The sequence below is a fragment of the Opisthocomus hoazin genome, chromosome Z (assembly GCF_030867145.1).
Source record: "Opisthocomus hoazin isolate bOpiHoa1 chromosome Z, bOpiHoa1.hap1, whole genome shotgun sequence".
NCBI classification, from domain to species: domain Eukaryota; kingdom Metazoa; phylum Chordata; class Aves; order Opisthocomiformes; family Opisthocomidae; genus Opisthocomus; species Opisthocomus hoazin.
In genome coordinates this window covers 53,231,250-53,256,115 of record NC_134454.1, presented here as the reverse complement: position 1 = coordinate 53,256,115, position 24,866 = coordinate 53,231,250, and the positions used below count along the sequence as shown (strand labels likewise).

Sequence of the window (24,866 nt, the reverse complement as noted above, 5' to 3'; positions counted from 1 at the left end):
TGCATAACTGACCTCATTTAATGTTTTGTTTTATCAAACTCTCATTTTTCTTTTCAGGGTAATTTTCCTCTGAAATATTCAGGTAGGCCTAGCTAAATTATAAATGTCAACATGTGCTCTGGAAGGAACTGCCTATTTTGCTGAACCAATGTGTGGTCTCGGATAGGAAAGTTTCAGGTTGTATTCACAATTGCATCTGCTTTTTTGTAGAAAAGGGAGATTTTTTTTCTGACGTGTAACTGAGATGCATACAAATAACTTGTGTGTTTGTCAGAGGTGGGATTTAATGACGTTCAAAAATTTTCTGGAGATAGCAGAAGAAAAAATCACTTTGAATTAACTTTAAATCACTGTATATTTTGTTCTGATGTCATAGTGAAATGATGGTTAGAAACAACTCCATCTCTAAAAGTATGAATAATTTGCAGCATTCTTAAGATGCTAAGAATACAGTGTGTAAATAGAGCACTCCTGGATGCTTTCTCTGTTCTCATCATTGCTGCCCTGGATTTTTCCTCCATCTTCAGCTATCCATTGTCTAGTCAGCAGGCATTGTCAATCTGAGGTGCAGAGAGTGATTTTTCTTCTTTATCTCTCATCTCCTTCATGACAGAGGGTAAAATGCTTTTATGTGCAGGTGTGCACTGCATTCTCCCTGCTGATTTAGCAGTGTTTCCTCTCTCTCGAAAGAAATACAAGCTAAAAATCTGAATATATTTTAGCTCACTCTTCATACTCTGAAGTGATTGAGGTTAACACTACTGTAAAAAATGTTCACATGTAATAGAATATTTTAGAAATACTAAGTAGAGCTTGGTGCTGCATAGCTATTCAGATTCAATCCTGGGCCCTTATATTGGTCTTGAACAGAAGAAACTCAGAGGTTTTGTCACCTATGACTTCACTTGCTCTCTGACCACGTCTTCCCTCCTCAGCATTTCTTTCACGTATCCTCTTCTTAGCTGGTCATTTGATTTGGCAGCTGCCATTAAGGAGACTACATTTACACATCTGCATGTGGGCAGCTTTGATTTGTATTTCTAAGATAACCCTGCATCTACATGCATACAGAACTTGGAATATCCTAAGTGACAGTGTAATATCTGCATCTCTCAGTGTGTGAATAATTTCTGAAAGTCTGCTTGGTATTCACTGCTCTCAGGTAAGACGGTATTACCTGACTTTGCCTATAGAAGTGCAATGCAGTATCAGTGTGAAGGCAGGAAAATAGCAGAATGCATCATATTAGGTTAAACTCACCCTGCTGAGCCAGAAAATATGTAGAAGAAAGGGAAAGGGAAGGAAAAAGTAATCAGTCAAACAAGAATGGTGCTGGTGCTAAACAGAAAGCAGAGCTGGTTTAAAATGAGTGCTTTTGATAAAGTCTAAGGTCAGATAATGTCTTCCCACCACTCCCACTCTCTTCCTCCCTCCCCCACTCCCACCCCCCTCCGCCCTTGTTTTCTATCCCGCTCCTGTTTTTGTTCTTCACCTCTTTGCTTTTTCACTTGCTTTCTACCTTCCCTGGCTGAAAATTATGTTTCTACCCTGCTGGACTGTAATTATTGCTGGCAAGTATCACAGTGTGCTGTAATCATTGTGCTTGCAGAAAAGGTCTGTTTTGGCTCAGTGATTTCCCAGCACATTTTCCTAGGAAGAATTAGGACACAGCTCAGGTTTTTTTTTCCTGGAAGTTAATCCTGTTCCCATTAAGGTACTTCAGTAAAATCTGCAATGAGGTAGAGGGAAGACCTTTCCAGTTTTGTGGAGAGGGTTTGTCTTTTCCTGCTTTTAATAGCAAACCTCATGCATTTCACTCAGGCAGGTTTTGTGGAGGCAAATGAGAGCTAGTCTTATGACACAAGGGTTTGACTGGTGGGTCCCAACCAGCTCTGCATGAGAGGAATCCAGCAGAGTTGATGGTCCTTGCCCAGCTGCCCACAGAACTGGAAGTGGCTGCTACCTACTGTACTTTGCAAGTAGATCACTACGGGCGTATCAAAAAAATCCAGACATTAGACTTACCTTTAGCAAGAATCTGGCTGCCCATCAACACTGGTTTTGCAGCCTGTAGGTGCAATCTTCATTGGTGACTTAAAGGCATTTTTGCTTGTCTGTTTCAGGTGTGTTTTCATCTGAAGATTTAAGGTGCAGTACAGTTTTGTATTTGTAAGTTTCTACTGTATTTGTAAGGAAGAGAAGAAAAATACATTAAAAAAGAAAGCTTACTGTTGGAAGTCACAGTTGTTCACTGAGATGCCTCAGGCAATTACCTGAAAAAGTCATTTCAAGCCAATAAATAGTGTGAACACTGAGGAAAGAAAGGAGGAAATCAAAAAAAGACCAACCCCAAAATACCCAAGGTGGTGGCCAAGGAACAGAAAAAAATGTTCTTTGAAAATAATTGAGTTTAGCATCAACAATTGGAACTACCAGCTACATGGAAGTGATAATGTGGCCCAAATCCCTGGGAGAAATAGAGAACTTGATTTTTGGATTTGTTTCTTCTTTGAACATAAAGTGTTCTTCAGCTCAAAAGAAAAAGCTGAGTAGAGTAGATGGTAGTTTTTCTCTCTAATATAATTTCATCCTGCTCGGAAAAATTGAAAACCATTTTATAGATACAGTTTGAATCAGATCAACATAAAGAAAATTTCTCAGTTTAAACTAATGTTCCCTTTTCACAGAAATGCAAAAGAATGTCTAGTGATAGTCTCACTAACACTGCAACTCTTACTCCTTGTTTTTTTTGGACAGAGTAAGCAAGTTGTAAGCATGTATTACTTTTTAACCGCAACTTCTTGGGGACTACTTTTTTATAACTAAATGTCCTACATTTCATATACACACCTTACTAGGTTTGTTTTCCTTTTATTTTGCACAAAACTTGTTCAGAGGCTAGGAGTCAATAACAGGCTTAAATGGGACTACAGCAAGTCTTTCTAAAAGTTAATGGCTCTTAGGCAGCTCTCTTCTTTTAAAGAAGAAAGGCTTTCTTTTTTTGTTAGGAATGAGGTATTAAGTGGGTTTCTAAGTCTCTGTTATTTTTGCATCTCAGTGGCAGACATTCATCCAGCTAGAGGTAGCTGAGAATAGAGTTTACTGACCCAGATATTTTCCTTTAGCACAGCACTTTAATATACATCAGTGTAGTAGCATCTGTAGCCCATTCTAACAGGGCTCTAGTCAACGTCCTGTTTTAACAGCACTGATGTGTTTTTTCTCAGTTCTCTGTGGTGATTTACCCACCAGAGTACCTGTAAATGGCAACTAGCAAGATGTCAAATACATTAACAACTCTTGAAACTAGATGAGTATATTGCAAATGTAAAAGTCTTACTTATTACACTGGGGGAAAAGAAATCACCAGAACAGGTCTACAATATGGCAGACAGGTTTTCTGAGACCTAGAGATATTGAACATTTCTAAGTGTAAAATCTGCATAAATACTTTAGCATGTGTCCCTGTTTTCTCATGCTTCTGACTACAAAAATGAAAGGGTGCTGGAAAAACTAGAAAGACTGTATAAGTAAAGAAGTAAATCCACATTTTAGGAACAATTTCTGTCTCCTTGTAACTGTACTCATAAAATGCAGAAACAAAACTCATGCTTTCTTTCTGGAAAGGTCAAGACAGTATCTAGCACAAGACATTAGGATCTAATCCAACAACAAATCATATGATTTTATGCCTCAGTGTTTTACAACCCTTATTTACTTTCTCTTTTTTATCCACATTTAAATGTGACAAGAAAAAAACAAATGGGTAGCATTTGGGGATGCATTTCCAATAGAAGTTTTGAGAAAATGCAAGGAGTGTGTGCAGCCCTTTTCATTAGTGAATCATTCAAGCACGACATTAGCCTAACATAAAGCTGCACTGGATAAGCAATACAGGTCTGCTCAAGATGCTCAGGCTTCCTCAGAGGCTGCTAGTCTGGGACTCAAAATATAGCAGCAATATTCCCCCAGACCTGCTGCCTTGTGTGTGGTTTAGCAAGAGTTAGTGAAGGAAAACAAAAGCTGCAGTTATGTTGTTTGGTAATGGTCTGGCTTTGCTAGGTAAAGTAGAAATGGTGATGATACAGGTGTTTCAGCAGCCAGCATGCTGCAGCTTCAAGCCTCATCTTCCAAAACCCATTCTGCAGAACCATGAGGGCTGAAATACTTTCATTTAGCCTTTTAAAAGCAAATGTCACTATACTCAAACACCTCTGGCATCCAATAGTGAAAGCAACGAATACAACTGCAAAGATACAAGGCAAACAAGTTATACCTTCAGTTATACCTGAAGAATGCTGCGAATCAGGACTAAGATTTTATCAACAGCGATGAAGATTTTATCAACAGTATGACAACATTTGTTCCTTGTTTAATTACAGTACAGTCCTATTTTAAACCCTCCACTTTGTGAATTAACAAGAACATATGTTAAGTCTTAATGCAAAGAAGAAACAATTGATCTTCCCAGAATCATTGGAAACCATGACAGGGTGAAGACCTGTCTGTAAGGTCCAGGTTAATGAAAAGCTGTTTCACCAGGTTGGGAGGCAACAGTTCAAGGGATGACTAGCTGTGAAAAGTTTTTCAAAAAACCCGGCACGAGTAAGAGTAGTAGTGTGCTGCAGGTTGTCCAAAATCATCTTCAGGACCTGTGACAGAATAATGTTGCAGGAGAAGAGTCAGAAATCACTCAGACAGATCTGGTCTGGTAGTTAGTGTATTGATTCTAATCAGTAAATTTAGATATGTAAAATATTATTTAATAAGTACAGATGGATTGGCGGTCAATACTGGACCAAAGTTCAGATACCTCAAACAGGAGGAGTGCATCCGTCACAGAGAGAAAGCAGCTATGGATAGTTACAGTTAACTTAAACTATAAGGAGAGACTGAACGTATCTGTTTACCATCCTAAGAGATTTTGTGCGTTCAGAATGACCAAAAGTCCACAGTGTCACCTGAGCCTTTGAGAAATCAAACTTGCAGCATTTTTAAAAGAAGTAACATGATAAGTTGCCTTGGTTCTGTCTAAAACTCTAGTTCAGTCTTGACCATGTTCCCCAAAATGACAATAATTCTGGTATGAGTCTGAGCACTCTTGCCATTTCCATCTTTTTTCCTAATTATTTACCTTCTTTTTCTTTATTTTACTACATGAATTACACTAGACCTCTTAAAAATAATAATAAAGTAGTGGTTAAAGTGGAAAGACAGCTTTTTTATTCTAATATAAATTACATAGTTCTATTTTCTTGTTAATACAGCAGCAATTTGTTCTGCTGAAGTAGGTTTAATTTTCTGAGGCGTGCAGGGAAGAGGGCTGAAAGAGAAGTTGGAAATTTAGGGTTATATGTGGTCCAATACCTGCAAAGTGCTTCCCTTAGTTTTCTTGTGGTGATAAGCTGTTCAGTGCTTGCAATTTATATGATGCCTTCTAATTAAGCTGGAGTTCACTTAGCATGAGTTTTGTTTGAGATGTACTTTGCTCTTCTGCTGAACTCCTGTTGTTCAATATTTTCAGTCCCCAATGCACAGACAGCTTCACCTTTGGCCTTAAAGAAGGAGAAGGTCATTATGCTCTGTGGTGGTGCCACCAAGAGCCATGGTGCCACCAAAAGCAGTGATGCAAACAAGACATTCCCTGCTTGCCAGGCTGTCATGCTTCCCTTCAGTGCTATGGAGGTGCCTGTTCCTGCAAAAGTTGTGTAGGAAATCACAAAGCATTGTGAGGATGTTATGGTCAGATTGTTACGTGGCAACACTGTCTGCACCAGCTTATTGTCAGCACCTGCCAGAGCTGCCCATGAGAAGAAAGAGCTTCCTCTTTCCCACTGGGTAAGGGAGGAAGGCTTTCTCTTCCTTCTGCCTTCTGACCCGCCTGCCTGGCTGCTAACCTCTGTGGCACATTTTTTCATCTGTGGCATAGGAAGCACATCATGAGCATGTACATTAGAGGGGCTGATCTCGTCAGCTCACAATTTTATTGTGTTTTGAGATGAGACATACATGCAAATGTGTCTTTCTACCCACATTATTTGTGCTCTGCAGGTCAGAGGAGCAGACTGCCTGCACTGCAGGGAAAGTTTTGTTGCCAGTCATTGAGGAGATAAGAAAAACTTTAGGAAAAGCATCAGGAGACATTTCTTTACAGAGAGGGTGGTCAAACCCTGGAACAGGCTTCCAAGAGAGGTGGTCAATGCCCCAAGCCTGTCCGTCTTCAAGAGGCATTTGGACAATGGCCTTAATAAAATGCTTTAACTTTTGGTCAGTCCTGAAGTGGTCCGGCAGTTGGACTAGGTGATCATTGTATGTCCCTTCTAACTGGAACTATTCTATTCTATATACTATTCTATTCTATTCTATTCTATTCTATTCTATTCTATTCTATTCTATTCTATTCTATTATGTTCTATTCCATTCCATTCTATTCTATTCCACTCCATTCCATTCCATTGCATTCTGTTCTACTCTAAAAGTTGTGGTGTGCGGGTAGACATTAAGTGGTTTGCCAAAAACATCTGTAAATTCCAGGGGGACACAGAAAATAGATCATTAGAGTATCATTTGCAGTATTTATGCTTTGTCTCAGGAACACTTTGAAGGGTCAAACTGAGACGAATTTGAAAACAATATCCTTTAACTGGGGAGGACACCTAACATATGTGCTTTCTCACATTAATTGTTTTAGGCATCATCTAAATCAGTTGGCTAATTGAGCTAAGCCAGCTTCCTATTACTTCATCCAGTTTGCTTTTTCAGTCTCTAACAATGCTGTACTACTGTCAGTGATGCCAGTCTGCTACCTCCCTTTGAACCCCCTAGAGCTCTAGAGTCAAGCGAAGGTAGAATAGGTGCTGCAGCAGGGCTACTGGATTTCTTGGGATACCCTCTGCAGGGCTATTTCAGCTGGCAAAATGATGCTTGTCACCAATGTGTTGTCTTAGCCTTGACCACTTTATATATCTCCTTTCCCCACCACGGTACACTGTTCTTTGTGCCCTGATGTTTGCTGACCTCTATCCCAGATGGTGCTGCCGTTCAGTACTGCTGTATGAGTAAGAATCTACAGATGCAGGGACAACATACGCTGCTGAATATGAATGTAAAATATGTTTACACAATTCCTAGTTAAAGGTAGCACTTACTGAATAAAAAAGATTGAAGCAGTCGGTACTGGCAAAAGGAAAAAAGATAAACATATAACAGGTATTCATATAAAAATGATGATATAGGTTACATCAGTAAAGGAAAGGCACTAATAAAAAGCTGCAGTCTCAGTTGCTTCACAAGAAGCAGAGGCCAAGAGTAGCTATTGCCATGGCAACAAAAGGAGCCAGGGGATTTACGCTTCTATATGTTTCAGTGCAGTCTTAACCAAGAGTGAAACTGGCTTGAAAGAACAGCAGCATTGTATTCATTCTTACTCTTTACGAATTGTGTATCTCACCTCACTGCCTCAAAGCTTTTAGCTTACAGTGGTAGGGCCCTGTCCACACATGACTAAAGATGTTTCTGGACATGTTAGAAGCCTAACTCAAGATTATTTCTCTAACTTCTGCTGTATAAAATCATGAGGTTGAATAGATTGCTAATTTTGGTCGAATATATTTATTCAATGCTGTATGCCAAAAATTAGGTCCACAACCTGTAACACACCTAATTCCTCCTAGTAATTTATTGGGAACACTAAATATAATGTTACCATAACACAAGAACATTTCCTTCATCTCAAATTTCACTCTGTAAGTATCACTGAAGACTTTTCTTCCATATGCTTATTAATACAATTTCTATCTTTAGTAAGTTTTGTCTCACAAAAAATATTGTGTGTTAATCCTGGCTAATAAGTTTCTAACAAAATGTATAAAGTAACATCATCTTATAGCCATCAGGACATTCTGAGATCCAAATGATGCTGCCCTGATTTAATTTCTTTTTAACAAAATCAACCTGGTTTCAATAACGGTATTGTCTTTTAACATTTCAGATCACAGTATTTCGCATGGGATCAGAAGGACACCAGGATATTGATTTAGCTATTCTGACAGCGCTACTGAAAGGTAATGGAGTTTCACTCCACAGTAAGTCTGTATCAATCCAAATGGATTAACTCTGTGTCTCTGCTGTGTTGAAACCTGCATTTATTGTCAATATCTGCTGTATCGAGATGGCAAATTTATGCTGTGAAATTGAAGTATACTTTTTGCTCTAACTGCTGTATACAAATCCAGCTCTTTCTTTAATGTTTAAATAGCTGCTGCTTTTCCGTTCTGAATTTTTTTTTTCCACCCACAATCACTAATGCATCACAAAATACATCAGTGGTGACCCCTCACCAGTTATTTGAGAAGATCAGTACTCACAAGAGGACAGCCAAAGAAATTCTTAGACTTAGGTTACCTTGGTGGCTAGTAGAGCGTCTGGAACAAGGTTATCTCCCCTTAGATAAAACTGGTGCTATAGTCAAAATAAAGTGTTCTCTGTAGTCATCCTAGGAAAGTCTGGGAACTGTATGGGATTCCTTCCAGCCTCCGCTGGTAGAGCTAAGAACTCAGCTGTTGGGGTTGTAGGGGTTCTAATCTTAAGTTTCACAGGACGCTAAATCTTTCTAAGCCATTACATGTTACACTTATGGTCTTAGAAGATTGTCTTACAGTAAATCTTCTGTTGCTGCACTTCATTAGAAACCCTGGCCTTGCAGACACTTAGACTATCTAGCTTGGCTCCCTTCAAAATACTTTATCAAGTAATTTAGTATCTGCTTGCAAAGAGTGAAACTGGTGAGATTTTATAGGCTCCGAAGCACATGTACTTACCCAGTGAAGAATTACTTACCTAAGCAAGGGCTGGGAGGTTCTAGCCTCCATTTATATAGTATTTCCCAAAATGGTATTTTCACAAATTGCATGTATCAATCACCGTGGTCATCTCATTGCTGCCTGGACTGTTTTGTGCTGTGTGATACAGACCATGCTGATTTTAAAAACAGAGAGTAAGACACACCAAACAATTTTGAAGAGCAATCTGAGAAACATTAGGTAATGGAACTCCAAAGGTGACTGGGGAAAGTTATGCTTCATGAGACTCCTTAGCAGCTGTCATCACATTATTGCCACCCCCACTCCTGAATAAGAGCTTTCATAATGCCACATGGCAGACCTGAATTTGAGTCATAACAAAAAATTTAATAGATTTACTGGGTATTCAGAAGGTAATGGGAATTATTCTTGCTTGTTCCAGGGCTCAGTTTTCTTCTCAGTTTCTTCCTGTGCAGGTTCACAAAAGCTGTATGAAGAGAAAAGGGAGAAGACCTGAGTAACTTTCACCTAACCAAGCAGAACAGTGTTTTATCTTTTATACAATTGTTAATCCCATTTCAAAAAGGTTGCTTCAAACATTTAAAACAAAAATCTGAACAGGAGGAGTAAACAAGCACTGGTAACTTCAGAAGTATGACTGCAAGCTGATAGCTACCAACCATGAGCTGGAATTATTTCACTCCAGTAGCTTTTGTTTCTTTAAACTTCTGTACTATTGGTTTCTCCACTTCTTTTGCTTATTTTGATCAAGACACCAGTTGTTTGTCCTGCAGGTGACATGACTATTTTGCTGCTACCCTGAGGTAACAAGTTTTAGCCATCCGCATAATTAATCTCAAGGCATTTTGGACATCTTCACACAGGGACAATATAAATCAAGGTGAACAAAGGAGAAAGAAATTAACTCAGAGGAAGAAACAAGAATTGTATCCATAACCAAATTCATTAGGAAATATTTTAATTGCAGATTTAATTTTTATCTTAAATGTAACTACATCCTTCATCATCCTTGGTGTAAAGCATTGATGCCATGAAAAGCTGGAGCTGAAGACTCAATAGTCAAGAGGGCTATTAAGCAGGTATTCTTTATTGCGGCACCGGGCACATGGGGGATCTCTCCTCCAAACGTACGCGCCAAACACCCTGTCATTTCAGGTTAAATACAATCACAGTATACATATTCATTATATTTCCAAGAAATATTTAGCATATTCATGACTTTTCCAAGAACAAATTAGCATATGTTAATATCTTTCACGCATGTCTGTTAGTGTCCTCGGGTGGTCTTTGGGGGTCTCAAGATGAAGGCTTATACTCCTCATCACAGTATCCACTGGTTGACCTTTGTTTCTGCGCAGACTCAGTTCTAAGATTACGTATGCCGTGTCCTTCCAGGTTGTTTTGCTCTGGTCTTGTTGCCCTCTTGGTGCCTCTTTGTCTCTGTAGCTTGGTGCATCTGCCCTCCCAAGGCTGAGCTGTCTGGGGTAGAATTATTTAGGAGCCTCTCTATCTTAGAGCTTTCCTGCCTTCTCAAAACAGCAAGTCGAGTTTGTCTAAGTAGTGTTATTGAGGAGCCTCTTTATCTTAAAGCTTTCTTGTCTTCTCAGAACAGCAAGGATCTAGTTTAGTTTAATTACAATCACTCTGGTAAGTGGAAATTTTACATTTACAGGTATCAGTATCTTCTCATCACATTTGTTCTTAAGACAATCACTGAAACTGCTGCTCTTCATTTCTATTACTGAGAGACAGATTGTCTTAAAGTTGTGATTCCACTTTTTCTAGGTATATTTTCAAGATGTGAATCCCAGCATAGATCTCTGGAATCTTTAACCACCTTGAAAGCTGCCTCTTGGAAACTGAAGAAAATAAATCATAGGCCTGGGAGGGATTGTTTTCTGTTTGAAAATTTCTTTTGCAGTATTTACATGAAAAAATGTACTATGGTTGCAGTGTAGTCCTCTCTGATCTGGAATATCCATTTTTCAAATGCCTAATTGGTCCTGTCATCTCATTAGTAAAATAAAATTGCCTTCCCTCTTCATAGTATTAGTGCAAAACTTTGTAGAGAACTTCTGTTAGCTGAGAAGGTGCCTGGATCTGTGTAAGCAATTTTGACATCTCCTTTCATGCTTGCCTGACAATCTTGATTTAGTAATCTGCTGATGGCAGCAGCACTTTTGCCTTGCTCAAGAGCCAGAGGAACTAAAACTTGCACCTCATCTTCCCTGTCCTCAGCACTTTCCAATTATGAAGGTACTCAATGAAGATTAGATTTATCTGATTCCTCTTGTTAATCTGAGCTTCCTGACCACAGGCAATGAAAGTCCATATAACTTTTTAATCAATGTGTGCAAAGATGGGATCTCTTGTCTTGTGCAAATCAGTTGTCCTTATTCATACCTTCATACAAAGATTCTGGCCCACCCAGAAAGAAATACTGCCCTCCTGTAAAAATACACCATCAGGCTGATGGATAGTTGGGTTTTTCATCAAATCAAGAAATCTAAGGTAGCAATGCTGAACCACTTGTCTGTTGATTTACTAGTAAGCAGATTTGAAGACTGGGTCTGAATTATCTTGAAATTCTTAAGTTTGGATTCAGGAATTGATCTCTTTCACCACTTCAGTACTGTGTGAAAAGGGAGCAGAGAAAAGTAAGAAACTGGTGAGTGATTATTGGTTACTTTTTCTCAGTCTCACTGATGACGATTTTGCTGTTCTTGCTAGCCAGTATCCAAGGTGCATAGCGGCTAATCACCAGTCCCACCCTGGTGTCAGTGATTTGTTCAGGGAGTAAGAGGTGGACAAGGATTGGGACACGCAAAGTATAATTTCCTGCTTGCTGTGTAAAATTGGTGATGAGCTAGTCTGTTTTTAAGCCCCCATCAGGCATGCTGCCAATGAAGGAACTCTCCTGGACAGCATATGCCACAAGCCCCAAACCCTGCACTGAATATGAGAGATTATTTCCCTGTTTGTTTTCGTGAATCACTTGTTTAATCTTGTTAGCAGATCTGTCTTTCTTGGAAGTGATCTCCAATAAACCAGGGAATGGCATCCAAACTGGTTATCAATTTACATTGCATAAATGTCACAACAGCATATGGCTTGTGAATTCCTTTTTTTTTTTTTTAATTTCGAGAGACAAGCAAGTGTGGGAAGTAAGTTTCCAATTGCATGAATTTGTAACAAGTAAATTTATTGATACAGTTTAGCTGTGCTCTCTTGAACAGTTGGAACTCAAACAGTAGTGGATTTTGTCCTTTTGCAGCTGCTAATTGAGCAGAAGGCATATGACAGGGAAGTTAAAGACAGCATATGGAGATGTTCTAAAATATAATTGTTTTGAAGCGGCATCAAAGATCCTAGTTCACGAAGCTGTTGCAATGTCTGGAGCACACTAGCAGCACCAGGCATGTTTCAGCTGATGCTCCAGAAGCCTTCCCAGTGAAATTGTTAGCATTGGGAAAGAGGTACTGTGTGGCATATGCATGTTGTAATGTTACTGCCGTGTAACCCTTTGAGATAAGCCATGTTAGGCTAATGCGGATCTGGTGTCTCTGCATACTTTCCAGCCTGTGAATAAGCCATGATTCATGCTCAAGGAACAGCCATCGAGTAGTATCAGATGGGCCTGGAAGACAGTGTGACAGTCTACCAACCATGAAATCACAGACACAGAAGAATTTCAGAGTTACACCAGATAGATGGTTACAGCCCTTATAGTTGTTGTTGCTATGAGCTTTGTTATTGTCAATTGATTTGCTAAATGCCAAGAAGATACTTGTAGCAAATGCAGTGGAAACACAGCCTTTTCACCAAAGAGCTGCTGAAACAGAAGACGATATAAGACCTGCTGAGATACAGAGCAGAAAGTTAATCTGAATTGCTATATTCCCTAATCTAATTATTTTCTTTAAATGATGGTTCAAAGAGGACACTGACATGCTTAGAAGCACTGTGGAAATGAGTCCCCGACAACCCTTTCTGACTAGATAGATCAGTTTTGTCTCATTTCAGCTTTCCAGATTGCTGAACACTAAGTATCATAGACTATCCCAGGAGAATCCTTTAGTGGTTTACATTGATCACAGTAAACTTTAGCCAGTATATAAAAGCCTGTAGTCTATCTCTTCAGTAATCTGGGATCCTGCACCTGACAGGTACCCTGGCTCACCTGGGATACAGAGTCAAGTTTAAGGTCCCAGGCTTTATCATCAAGAAGTATTACATTTTTGGTCCAAGATACTGGGTAGATCATCTGACTCTTTACCAGAAGAAGCTATGCAATCTGTCCAAGCACTCCTGGATGGCTGCCTAAGAGCATAAAGTTAGCACCTGCAGGAACGCACAGCTGTCCCAGATCTCCTTGTTCATTCAACTTTGCACCATCCTTGCATTGTCTGTCTATATCCAGCAATATCTATACTGAAATAAAATACTGCCAAATCAGTGCATTGCATCCCAAGTTTTGGCTTAAAACATTCTTTTGAGGAACATATCTTATGCTCAGCTAGACACCAGGATACTGAGTAAATATTACATAGACATTAGTCATATTGCCTCAAACAATATTTAAAGCAGTATGTTTACTACGGTAATTAAAATTATACGATGCAACTAATCAGAGAATCTTTCACTGAGACAGGATGAAACAGAAGTGTAGGGAGAGGAAATGCTAATTTCTCACCACTCACAGTGTTAAGATCCTAAGAAGTGGATCTGTTGTTTGCTTCAGAAAGAGGGAGAATATTATTTGCTCTCTGTACTTAATTTACATTGTCATACCCACTGCGGCTAGTTTTTTTCTGGTTTTATAAATAAAATTGTGGAAGCATTTTTGCCCTTCCCAAAGGTAAATATTTTCTGTTCTTGAATGTTGCATGTTGCTTGTGTAAGAAACTCAGAAAGGTTCATATGTCATTGGCATCCCCCATGAGGTCTGTTGTGAGAGCTATTGTCTGAGTTGTAGTATATAGCAATGATAAGCTGTGTCTTATGAAAAGGCTTGTTCCTGGTATGTCTTAGCCACAGAAAGGTCTGTTACTGTTTTCACTGGTTTTCCTTCTATTCTTCATATACTTCTATTGTTCTGCTCGTGCATCACCTACGTTTTTATCAGAGTTCATTTCTTGGAATATTTATTTGGAATAAAATGGAAATGATCTGGATGACGTACAGCCCACCGTCGCCCAAATAATTGCTGTAGATATTGCCAAGTATTTGGCAAAGCTTCATGGCAGTGAACTGACTGCAAAGTTGAGAGTTATGAAATTAAACTGTAGACTAAGCTTCCCAAAGGTCTGCTGAACTGATCCCTCACAGAGAATTTCAGCAGCCAGCACATTAAGCTTCACGTTTTCTGTGCCTCCAATTTCAGAGTCCACTTTCAGCTGGAACAATGCGTGATTTTGAATAGTACTGAAATGGGGACAGAAATGCTTTGAAGTAATGAAAAGCTCTTGTTTGTCCTCACTCCATGATATCAGTATAAGGATTAATAAAGACAAGAAAACAGTGGAGGTAGGAGGCCTTTAAAAAAATGAGCCTTTGTGCAATCAGCAAATCACTGCAAGCAGATAGTATTTAAAAGTCAAAGGGCCTTTTATTTATTTGGTTGATCAGTTCATTTGGGCCAGTTCTCCCTGTGACGCTGAAGCACAAATACTGTTTTATTATTACAAATCAGCTAATAACTATTAAATCCTCAGTGAAATATTAAAAATGCACAGCAAGGCAGGAATGTCCCACAGCGTCCATTAAAACTTCAGGGAAAAACATACCCTTACTTCCAAAAAACAAACAGCTCCAAACCCGTCTTATCATCTGCACAGTTTCTTATTTAATTCGAATATATTATACGTTGACATCAGCTTTATTGCATGCTTTCTTAGATAAATATTGCATGTGTGAAGGGAAATATGTCCCACCAAGACACCTCAGTTCAAACAGACAGAGGAGAAATTACTATGCTTGTACAGGATCCACACTTTATTGGGTGAAAATGCATGAAAGGTGTACATGGAATGCATGACTATTGAAATTGGTGGGATCTGTGTGAGTTGAACCTGTTTGTAATTGCTAGATGCGTGTGTGTGTGTGTGTGTGTGTGCTGGTGTGCATGTGTGTGCGTGTGCATATTCCTGCAGCTGGATCAGTATCCCTCCTGGTTTCTGCTCTTGCTTCCCATCTGAGAGGTGGGAATCCAGTTCACTCTACTGCAAGTTGCATCTGCTGATATCATGTGTACCTACTGTGTTTTCCAAGGGGGATATGAGGAAATAATTAGTGTTTATGAGACATTCTGAGAACTATAGATTCAGATCAGAGAACCAGTGTTTCATCACAGGGACAATGGAACGTTTGGTTTTGTTTTAATTTGAAATCAGGTGCTTGCAGAAATGGCATGGACATCTGTGAGACTTTTGACAAAGAGGAATTAACATGGTGGTCTGTTGTCCGAGTCTAAAATATGTCTTGTTTCTTTTTTCTCCTCCTCTCCTCCCTGCACCCCTGACTCTATACACAGGAGCTAACGCATCTGCTCCCGACCAGCTGAGCCTAGCATTAGCCTGGAACAGAGTAGACATCGCCCGCAGTCAGATCTTTATTTATGGGCAACAGTGGCCGGTACAGTATATATACAGCATCTTCTACTGAAAACACTTTAAACCCTACGCAACATTAAATCCATTCTGTTGGCAGCGGTGCTTTTAACACAGTTTACAATATACTGAGTCACTCTCGCAGCCAAACACAAAGTTCCCGTTCACAGCTGCTGAAGGCAGGCGCGGTTACAGATGTTCATCTGTTTGCTTGTTCAAGGAAATGGTGACATCTAGCGATGCCGTGACACTGACAGACCACACCTTCAATGAAATAGGAAGCAACACACTGATGCTACCAAGCAATGACTCTGCAAGCTGAAAGAAACACATCTCTATTTACATCCATGTTACAATATTAAGCTATAAGCTAAAGGAAAGTCAAGACTTCTTTTTGCTCTTCAGGCAATATGCTTTTATATACAAATACTGAATTTGATGATGATTGGAGGTCAAAAATAGGCTGCACAAATGTTGCAGGTCATCAAGCAGACCACGAGAGCTTATCAGCAATGTTACCAGAGAAGTACTGTGGCCCCAAACCTGAGCTGGTGTTAATTTCATGCCCAGTGCAGCTCTGCGTCAGTCTGCTTGCTCCACATCTGCCCCATCCTATTCTCTGGCTGCCAGCTGTGGGGACAGGCTCACTGTGGGCAGAGCTTCTCTGCAGAGTGGGAGGGCGGTAGAGAGAGGGGATCCTGAATGCCGTGTGGGGCAGAGGAGGAACGGGCAGCTCCCAACTCATGCTGAAGTTTTTACAGTGGTAAAAATCACCCAGGAAAAAAACCAGAAGGACTCTGTCTCCATCTGTAGCTCCTTAAAGCCCACCATATCTTTGTTCAGAAGGTTTAATTGGGTCACAGTATTCATTACTGTGACACAGTTTTTGTCCCTGTCATGAAAATTTCATATGCTATCAATGCATGAGCATTCACAACTCCCCATGAAAAAGTCCACCACAAAAGGGAAAGATTCTGTTTAAATATACTTGCTTTAAATGTGGCTTCTGGTGCTTGCTGTCCCTTAAAGCTAGTTTCAAAAATCCTAACCTTTTCACTTAAGCAGGACTGTTAACTTGTCTTCAATACTGGGCATAAATATGCATCAAAACATAGGAGGGATCTTAATCTAAACTGTTTTTACTGTTATCACTCCATCACCACATCATAGCAAAGATTTCCATAAATGCTGCAAGCTGAAATAATTTTCCAAGCTAAAAGCCGGAAGTATGAGATAGTTTCTCATCCTTCTAACTCTCCCCAGCCTGCAAGAGCTAGAAAATGAGAGCTTTTGCCTAAGAAGTCCTCTTGCATTTGGCCCTTCATAGAAATGCTAATTGTGAGGCTATTTCTACTTTCTGGGTGTCAAAGTTTCCCTGAGTTTCCACACCACAAACAAAGGAAAAAGGTAGTAGACACAGAATTAAAGTGAGTGTGTGCGCACGTGACAAATATACCCAATATAAATAAAATGTTTATCAGGAAAGTGAGAAACAATGATAATAATGACATGGTGAATAGTGTGGAGGTGTGGTCGCCAGTTTCCTGGGTTCCAGTTACTTGATTCTAATGTGGATTTTTTAGAGTGTGTTAATCTTAACATTCTGAATGCTGCCCTGAATCAGAGAAACCGATATAGACTGAAACTCTGATTATCCCATTTTAAGCTTAGCAGAGCAACCCTCAGAATTTTGTCAGGATTCCCTGCTCGTGCCAGGGTGACCGGACCAGCCAGATACAGCCTGTGATGCCCAGGAACAGCCTGAATTAATCGCTTGCTTTGCAGGTGGGCTCCCTTGAGCAAGCAATGCTGGATGCACTGGTGTTGGACAGAGTGGATTTTGTGAAATTACTCATAGAAAATGGAGTAAGCATGCATCGTTTTCTCACCATCTCCCGGCTAGAGGAATTGTACAATACGGTAGGGCCAACCTAAGGCAAATTTTCTATCTATTTTCATTGTTCTAGCTCCCACTCATATTACGACAACATGATGATGCACAAGGCAGCCAACACCTACTGCATGAACTTTCCATGTTAGAAGTCTACATTGTGTCTTAGCTTTGTCTCTCTTATAATGGAACACGCTGTGTCTTGCCCACCTAATCTGCAGTACAGACTTTGTAAAACATGGATGAAGCCCCACACAGTACTGGCTGATTTCTGGTTGTTGTAGTTCCAATATGATAGACCTGAGATTTAAGCAGATAGTGCGACTGGAAGACAGTAACTGGCAAGTTAGGACCTGTAGGATGGTGATATATGACTCCTGACAGCATAACCCAGAAAAATCTTGCAACTAGTAATCAAACTCTGCCACTAGAAAACAAATAGAAGCACACTTCTTGGGATAATATTCTGAATTTAGAGGTGAAATCTGGAGATTTCAGAAGGTCTGTTACAGTGAAGAACTTCCCCATGTCCTCACTGAATGTTCCAAATATGATAGTTTTGACTTTTAAAAGCCTGATTGCATGTTTTGTGTCTTTAGCCTTAAAATGAACATAAAACTGCACAGGTTCAAATGTCTTCAGAGATCTCAACTGCACAACACATTCCAGCATTCACATCATTATTGCCTACCAAGAGAAACCAAGGACTTCAAATTGCTTAAGTGGTATAGAATAAATCTTAAAGCACTGTCTAGTTCTTAGGATTGCTAGTTCTGTCTGTTGGAGAGAGATTGTGATACAGTGCATAGCCCTTTTCAAAAAGCTTTTTCTGCCAGTACTTTTCAAAGCCCTGCCATTGTAAGCTGCCACACTGGGCTGTCATCCAGAGATGTTTCACACTGATGGTGACCAGAAGTCACTCTTTCAGAAATATCAAATATGAAAAGAAGTCATTAAGTTTGTGCAAAATATAGAGGAACGTGTATCCGTGCCACCCTTGAGACCAACTCCCAAATGACCTTTGGTCGGCTTAAACTTTGCCTGTGTCTAAGTGTTAAGAACAGAAAGCCTATGAGCTTTCTTGTACCAAAGCCAGTTTTTACTGGGAATAAGTTTGAGGAAAATCTTCAGTTCTACAGCTGAAATAAGGCCTTTTTGAACAAATGTATTGTGAGCTATAGAAATCATCATAAATTATTCATGCAAGAGTTCCAGAAGAACCAGGCGGTGAAATGCTTAAACTAACAATTATGATATATGACCCAATGCATCCATAATAGCCTTAGCACCAAAAAAAAATCACAGGGCCAGATAAAAAATACCAAATTTCAACACGAGCCTTGAGAGTGACCTGAGAAGCTACAAACCAGTGAATCTGGCTTCTGCCATGGCAAATAAGAACAGAATTAATAGACAAGCTGATCAATTTTATGTCAAGAAAGAGTTTACCTGGCTTCTGTAGGAAAATGTTAAGCCTTAGAATTCTATTACCTTTTCTGAAGTCTACATGCAAGGAAATAAGGATGTTGCAGTAGGTCCATCCGTTTTTGCAAAACCTGTTTGGCAATATTTGGAAACTTCAAAGGTTATTAAAGAAATTTAACTGTTATGACATGGAAGATAATGGGGATTTGTGGTTTAAAAACTAGTTAGATAGAAAACAGAGGGTAGGAATATGTGGTCTGTTCTCACCACAAAAGTACATTATGACCAGGATCATCCAAGACCCTGTCCTGAGACCACTGCTGTTCAGACTGTTTAAAGGTGATCTGAAAAACAGTAACCACTGAAGGGACAGTGTCTGCAGGTGTTTTAGCATCACTCAACACAGGCAAATCTGAAGCAGCCTATGAATAATCACAGGAAAGTCTCATCATTCTCAGTGATGGGGTTACATAAAATAAAATGTTGGCAAGTGCAGAGCAATGTATATATGGAAACACTGACTCTGCATATAGGTGGTGGTCTCATCTGTCATCGGTTACAGCCAAGGAGACCTCACATAGAAGTCTCTTAAAATATCAGTAACAGTCAAAAACACAACAGAAAAGAAAGTACTACTCCGCATAACTTATAACTGAAATTGTGGGAGTCTGCTGCAGAGTGTTTTGCATGCCAGGTGGAGTCAAAAGAAGACAGGAAAAATTCACAGACTGTGCATGCTGCTTGTGGCTTTCAGATGAGACGGCCTAGGTGCAATGTCAGGCTCAGGGGCTCTCTGAGCCACCAACAGTGGAAGTGGAGATCCTGAGCGCAGGAAGGCTGACACTTAGGCAGCTGTTTTTACTTCCACTGTCTCCCAGAGGCTGTGCATGTTGGGCTGGGCTCCTGCTTTTCCTAAGCCAGGAGCCTCATCTGGTATACAGGACACTAGTTTTCATCCAGTATGGCAGTTCTTGCCTTTTTATTACTGAAGGCTATTGTACAGAAGAGAAGTCAGGTGAAATAACACTGTCGTAATATTTTTTTTTTGTTGGTAACACTGTACAATTGACATGCTCTCATTGCCTGATTTTTAAACTACTAAGGTGAGAAAGTAATTTTAGCATTTATATCTCACAGGGTTTTGGACAATGCAAAACAGTTTTATTCTTCTTTATTTGTCCTTTGCAGAGACATGGGCCATCCAACACTCTCTATCATCTAGTCAGGGACGTCAAAAAGGTAAGAGTCCAATAGACGGTAGGTTGGACATAATGCTATGATTGTTTTCTGTAGCTAGATACAATCTGTTTTGCATGAGCTTTCAGTAAGAGCCTTCTCCTTCCCCTGCCATTACAGAATGTCCTGTCTGTATGTACCAAATACGAACTTTTTGCATACAAAGCACAATTAGCAAGTTATTTGGCTTGATTTCTCTGTGGTTTTAGATGCTTGGATAGTAGTGCTTCTGCTAGCATAATTGTAGGCTCTTACATACTGTGCGCATTTATGCTGTTATCTGTATTTTTCCATACCTGCAACTATTGTCAAAGCTATTCTCCATGTTGTTAGTTTACTTCCAAGCCTGTAAAATAGCCCTTATCCTTGTGCTGGGTCCTGGTTTGTTGAAACAGTTCGTTCTGTGTTATGTGATATATTGTAGCCATCTTCCTCAGCAGAAATACACAAAAAGAAGTTCCTCTGCCCCTTTACCAAGTCAGCTTCCAGCATCTTGAATTAGAGCCATTAGGAGGGCAGGACAGAAACACAGAAAGGTATAGTGACAGGAAGGAGGTACCAAACACCTTTAACATGTGTTTCAGGGTTAAAAGTGTTACAGCAGCAGCAATGAATGAAAATCCCTTATCCTCTAAATATATGGATCGAGTAAGGAGATTGAGTCTGCAACTGACCTCATCAGCTTGAGTATTGTCCCAAAGCGCGTGCAGATTACAACCTGCATGTTACATAAGTCGGACCTCAAGGGTAGCATACTCGAGAAAGGAGATTTCTGTACATGGGACTAGGTAGAAGACTGAAAAAGGAATGGCGTTTTTTTTGAAAGAGCGTACATTTTGGTGGTTTCTTCTGTCACTAAGAGCTGAGCACAACCAAAGGCAGCTAGGGCAGGGGACTGGCAATGTTTCATATATCATCTTTCTGTTAAGTAATGCTACAGAATAATCAGTAGTTATGTTTAGGGAGGTTCTGGTGTTTTTCTTTGGTTAGTGTGTTACTTGGTATGATCGTTGTCACAGAAGAAACTGAATCTGTTCTTGTGCACAAATCCCCTCGGATGGAGCAGAGTAAAGCCAGAATGCGCTTAGACTGGCTATATCTCTTGAAGCCCAAGTTACCAGAATATACTTTTACTAAATATGAAATTATTTATTTGCCTATGAGTTTGAATAAAGCATCATCTGTCTTCTTACTTTAAAATATACTCCTTTTCAAACTCCTCCTCTGTCTCAGCATCACCTTTCCAATTTCTCCTTCAAAGGCATGGAAATTTACATGCTGACTGACCAAATAGTATCGATATCTTTTTCTGAGTCTGTAACAAAAGGTAGATTTTTAAAGGAGCTCTTGAAAAAAAAGGCATCAAAATAGGCAAAGACAATCAGTACTCATAGGTATATGTTGATAGACACTGGCATTAGATGAACTTACATTATATTTAATGACATTGTTCCACAGTGATTGCTATATCTGAAGTGATGGTCATTTTTCCATAAATTCATTTTTATTTCCTTTGTCCCTATCTAAAGTCTCCAGTAATTTCCACTACGTGACGTCAGTGTGTACTCTTGTTAGAATGTAGTTAAGGGCTTTAAAAACAAGCAGCCCGGTGCAGACCTCTAGCGCCTTCATCAGAAAACTGCACCTCTGGGGCTGTATTTCTCATTTTGTCAGCGATGAGGAACAACTACTCAGAGAAAAGTAACAGCTCGCCATAGCCTTGATGCCTGAACAGATCCTTCACCAGGCAACCAAGCTGTAAATCAGTCAGTACATCTGACAACAGTTTAAATGAAAACAGCTCCTTGGAAATAACTTCTTAATGGACATTGCTATTTGACAATTAAATGGCCCACCATGCATGAAAATCAGACCACACAGCTAATGCTAGTTTTTTGAGTTTATATATATTTTGCTGCCAGACACCTAGCCTCTCAGATTTAATTGCAGTATCACAAAATATAAATACAAAAAATGTAGTGTGTCACCTGGAGACAACACTTAAAGGATATGCTTACTCTGTGCTTTTTGTGCATATCTCCCAGTTTTAAAACCTGCACTATTTAAAAGGGTGTATGCTGTAAAAACTTATTTACATCTACATCATTGCGTATTCTCACATAGAAAATAGACGCTTACAAGCCATAGAAACATTATTTAATTTACTGCTATTGTATTACATAGATGTATAAATCCCTAGGAGAGTTTTTGTTTGTTTGAAAGACCACCCTGCCTGCTTAATAAAGCAAAGAATTTGAACAACAGAAGTCACATTACCACATCCTGTTTGTGGCAGCTTACAGACACACATGTGCGCACGCACGCACACACAAACATGTAGGACAACCATTTTTTTTCTCCTTGAATTCCCAAATATTGCTGTGAAGACTGTTAGCCTGAAATATTGCTGTGAAGACTGTTAGCCTGGACAGCATACTGTAAAGGCCTGGACACACAGTCTTAAAGAGTTTCCTGTAATAAAATCACACTTAAATTTTGCATGTGTTAACAAGACAAAGTACTTCTTAATGACTCTGCTTTACAGACAACTCTGCTTACTTCTCTTTTTGATCCTCTTAACTCCGTAACTACGTACAGGACAAATCTGCCTGCATCGTTTGCATCATGGCCTTTTTGACATCTGCTGTCAAGGTTACAGAATTTAACATACTGGATTGACTTCATTCCCCAGAAGGCACAAAAAGGTGCATCCAGACTAAGCTGAAAGAAACCGTGGCCATCCTTGACATCCTGTCTGTAAGTGGAGGTTGCCCTCTACAGGTGGTCTTTAAAATAGCCTTCCCCAGCTCAACTAGCCAGTGAAGAGCAGTAGAAATTAACAGATGAATTTTTTCTTTCATCCAAAAATTGTATATAAGCAATATAACTTAAGCCCACTCTGGGGTGATATAAATTTTCAAAGTTCTTTATTTTGGACTGCCCCTGTATATCTTCGTTTCCAGAGAACTAACAAGCAATATACAGAATTTTGAAAGTATTGTGTTCTCCTCTGCATGTAAAATCAGAGCCTTGGTACCTGAATATAAAACTGCATTTGCAGTGAAGAAGTACTATGACTTATTAGCTACAGTTTAAAGTTGAAGTTTCTTCAGGAAAAGAATAATGCATTAGCACTGAAGAGCTTGTCCCAACATTAAAACTTTAGTTGATTATTAATTGGGGTGCCTACCACACCAGAATAAGAAACCTTTTCATCAGTAATTCCTGACCACCTTGGCTGTACTAGAATTAGCCCATCCAAATTTTTTGCTGTTCTTGGAGGGTTTCTGTCCATCTTGCACCCTATGCTTCATTTACAAGAAGAGTTATCACTGCCAGGGTAGTTCAGGGTGTCTGCCGAAATGGCAAATGCTTTGGCACATGCATAACTCCTCTCACAAGGATGGTCCGATTGGCTTTACTAGGGCCGCTCACTTTGGAAAAGAAGTTGTGTGTTAGCATGGAGACATACATGTGTGTATGTCTATAAAATGTGTATTTCTGCTGTGAATCTGTGAGTTTTCTTTAGTGATGTGTTTCAATATTATCTGGGAGGTTTAGATGCATCTTATATTAAAGTTAGTCCATTGGAAATTTTTTATCTAAATCCCTTTATGAAATTTTAGAAATCAGAAGGTCTGTATCAGGAAACTCACGCTAACACATACAGCACCATGAGGCCTGTTGTGCTTTCTTAATTGCTCATGTCTTTTGCCACTTAATAATATCAAAGCATTCCATTTTCATGCCTTACATTAAGACAACAGGAGTCTGTTGAAGAACTACAACTCTGTCTTGGAGCTGCAATGCCATCTTCTGCCAATGCCTTCATCCTCGTTCTAGTAAGACATTGCCTTAAGCATGCTGGAGTGAGAAGAACATTTTGGGCAAAAAACAAACACACTAACAAAAAACCTAGCAGGATTTAGTTTTTAGATTTCCATTATTTTTCTTCAACAGTTCACAATAAAAATACCTGGGTTCAAATAAACTAAGCTAGTATGCATTCCTGCAAACCATAGTTATTTCCCCACCCTTCAGGTTGGCCAAGAGCAGGAAGAGTGCAAAAGGATATGCTAAGGGCCATTACTGAAAGATAGTGGGCAGCTCACCTTTTGACACTAAATTTGCTTGATCTTTGAATCCTTGATCTTAAGTGCCTGTTACTAGGCATGTTACACCACAGCACTACCTCTCTCTGTCCTTCCTCAAGCTTTCAGCATGCTGTTTGTACTGTGGTGAGCAGAGAGGGCAATAAGCATTGCTCTTCCTGGCTGAAGTAGAAGGGGAAGGAGGATCTTTTGCATCCATTTCATCTCTTCCGCAGAACCAGTAGCCATCTGCTTTCCATTAGTGTCTCTCTGCTCTGAATCCAATAAGCACATCTGCAGAGAAGCCAGGCAGATATCTGCAGACATGCAGATATTTCCAGCAAGACATGGCAGTCATAAAATTGCTCTGTGCAAATTACTAACCTCCTTTTGATGACCGCATAAAAAGAGCTACAGGCTAACTGTAATCTGTGCTGTATATCATTATAGAAAATGTGATTATTTTATTTCAATGCACTGAAAAATTGGAAGCTAACAATCGCAATTTCCTGGTCCTTCTGCAGTGTTGACTATACAAGTTAATTTTTTACTACAGTAATTTTCTCTCTTTCCAAGGCTACCACTTGCAGTTCACAGGATAATTTACCTTTCCTTCCACCTTGAATTTGGAGTCTCATCTCTTGCACAATGACATACAGGACAGAGAGGGTTCTGTAAATCTGCAGGGTTCTTAATGAGATCTCTAGATCTGGGTGACCCGTTCACAATTTGCTGAATCGTGCCTTCTTTTCTAGTTAGGAAACTGCTCACTGAACCATGAACAGTCATCCAA

At 39.6% G+C, this 24,866-nt stretch overlaps 1 protein-coding gene across 4 annotated transcripts in view; it reads left to right on the top strand.

Moving 5' to 3' along the window:
* Nucleotides 1–24,866, top strand: part of TRPM3 (transient receptor potential cation channel subfamily M member 3) — a 299,284-nt gene that overhangs the window by 215,814 nt on the left and 58,604 nt on the right. For all 4 annotated transcript variants that reach the window (XM_075410530.1, XM_075410529.1, XM_075410528.1 and 1 more), the window contains exons 9-12: nt 7,991–8,063; nt 15,355–15,455; nt 17,216–17,350; nt 19,935–19,985. In XM_075410530.1, coding sequence (XP_075266645.1) covers nt 7,991–8,063; nt 15,355–15,455; nt 17,216–17,350; nt 19,935–19,985 — 360 coding nt within the window. The remainder of the gene's footprint in view (nt 1–7,990; nt 8,064–15,354; nt 15,456–17,215; nt 17,351–19,934; nt 19,986–24,866) is intronic.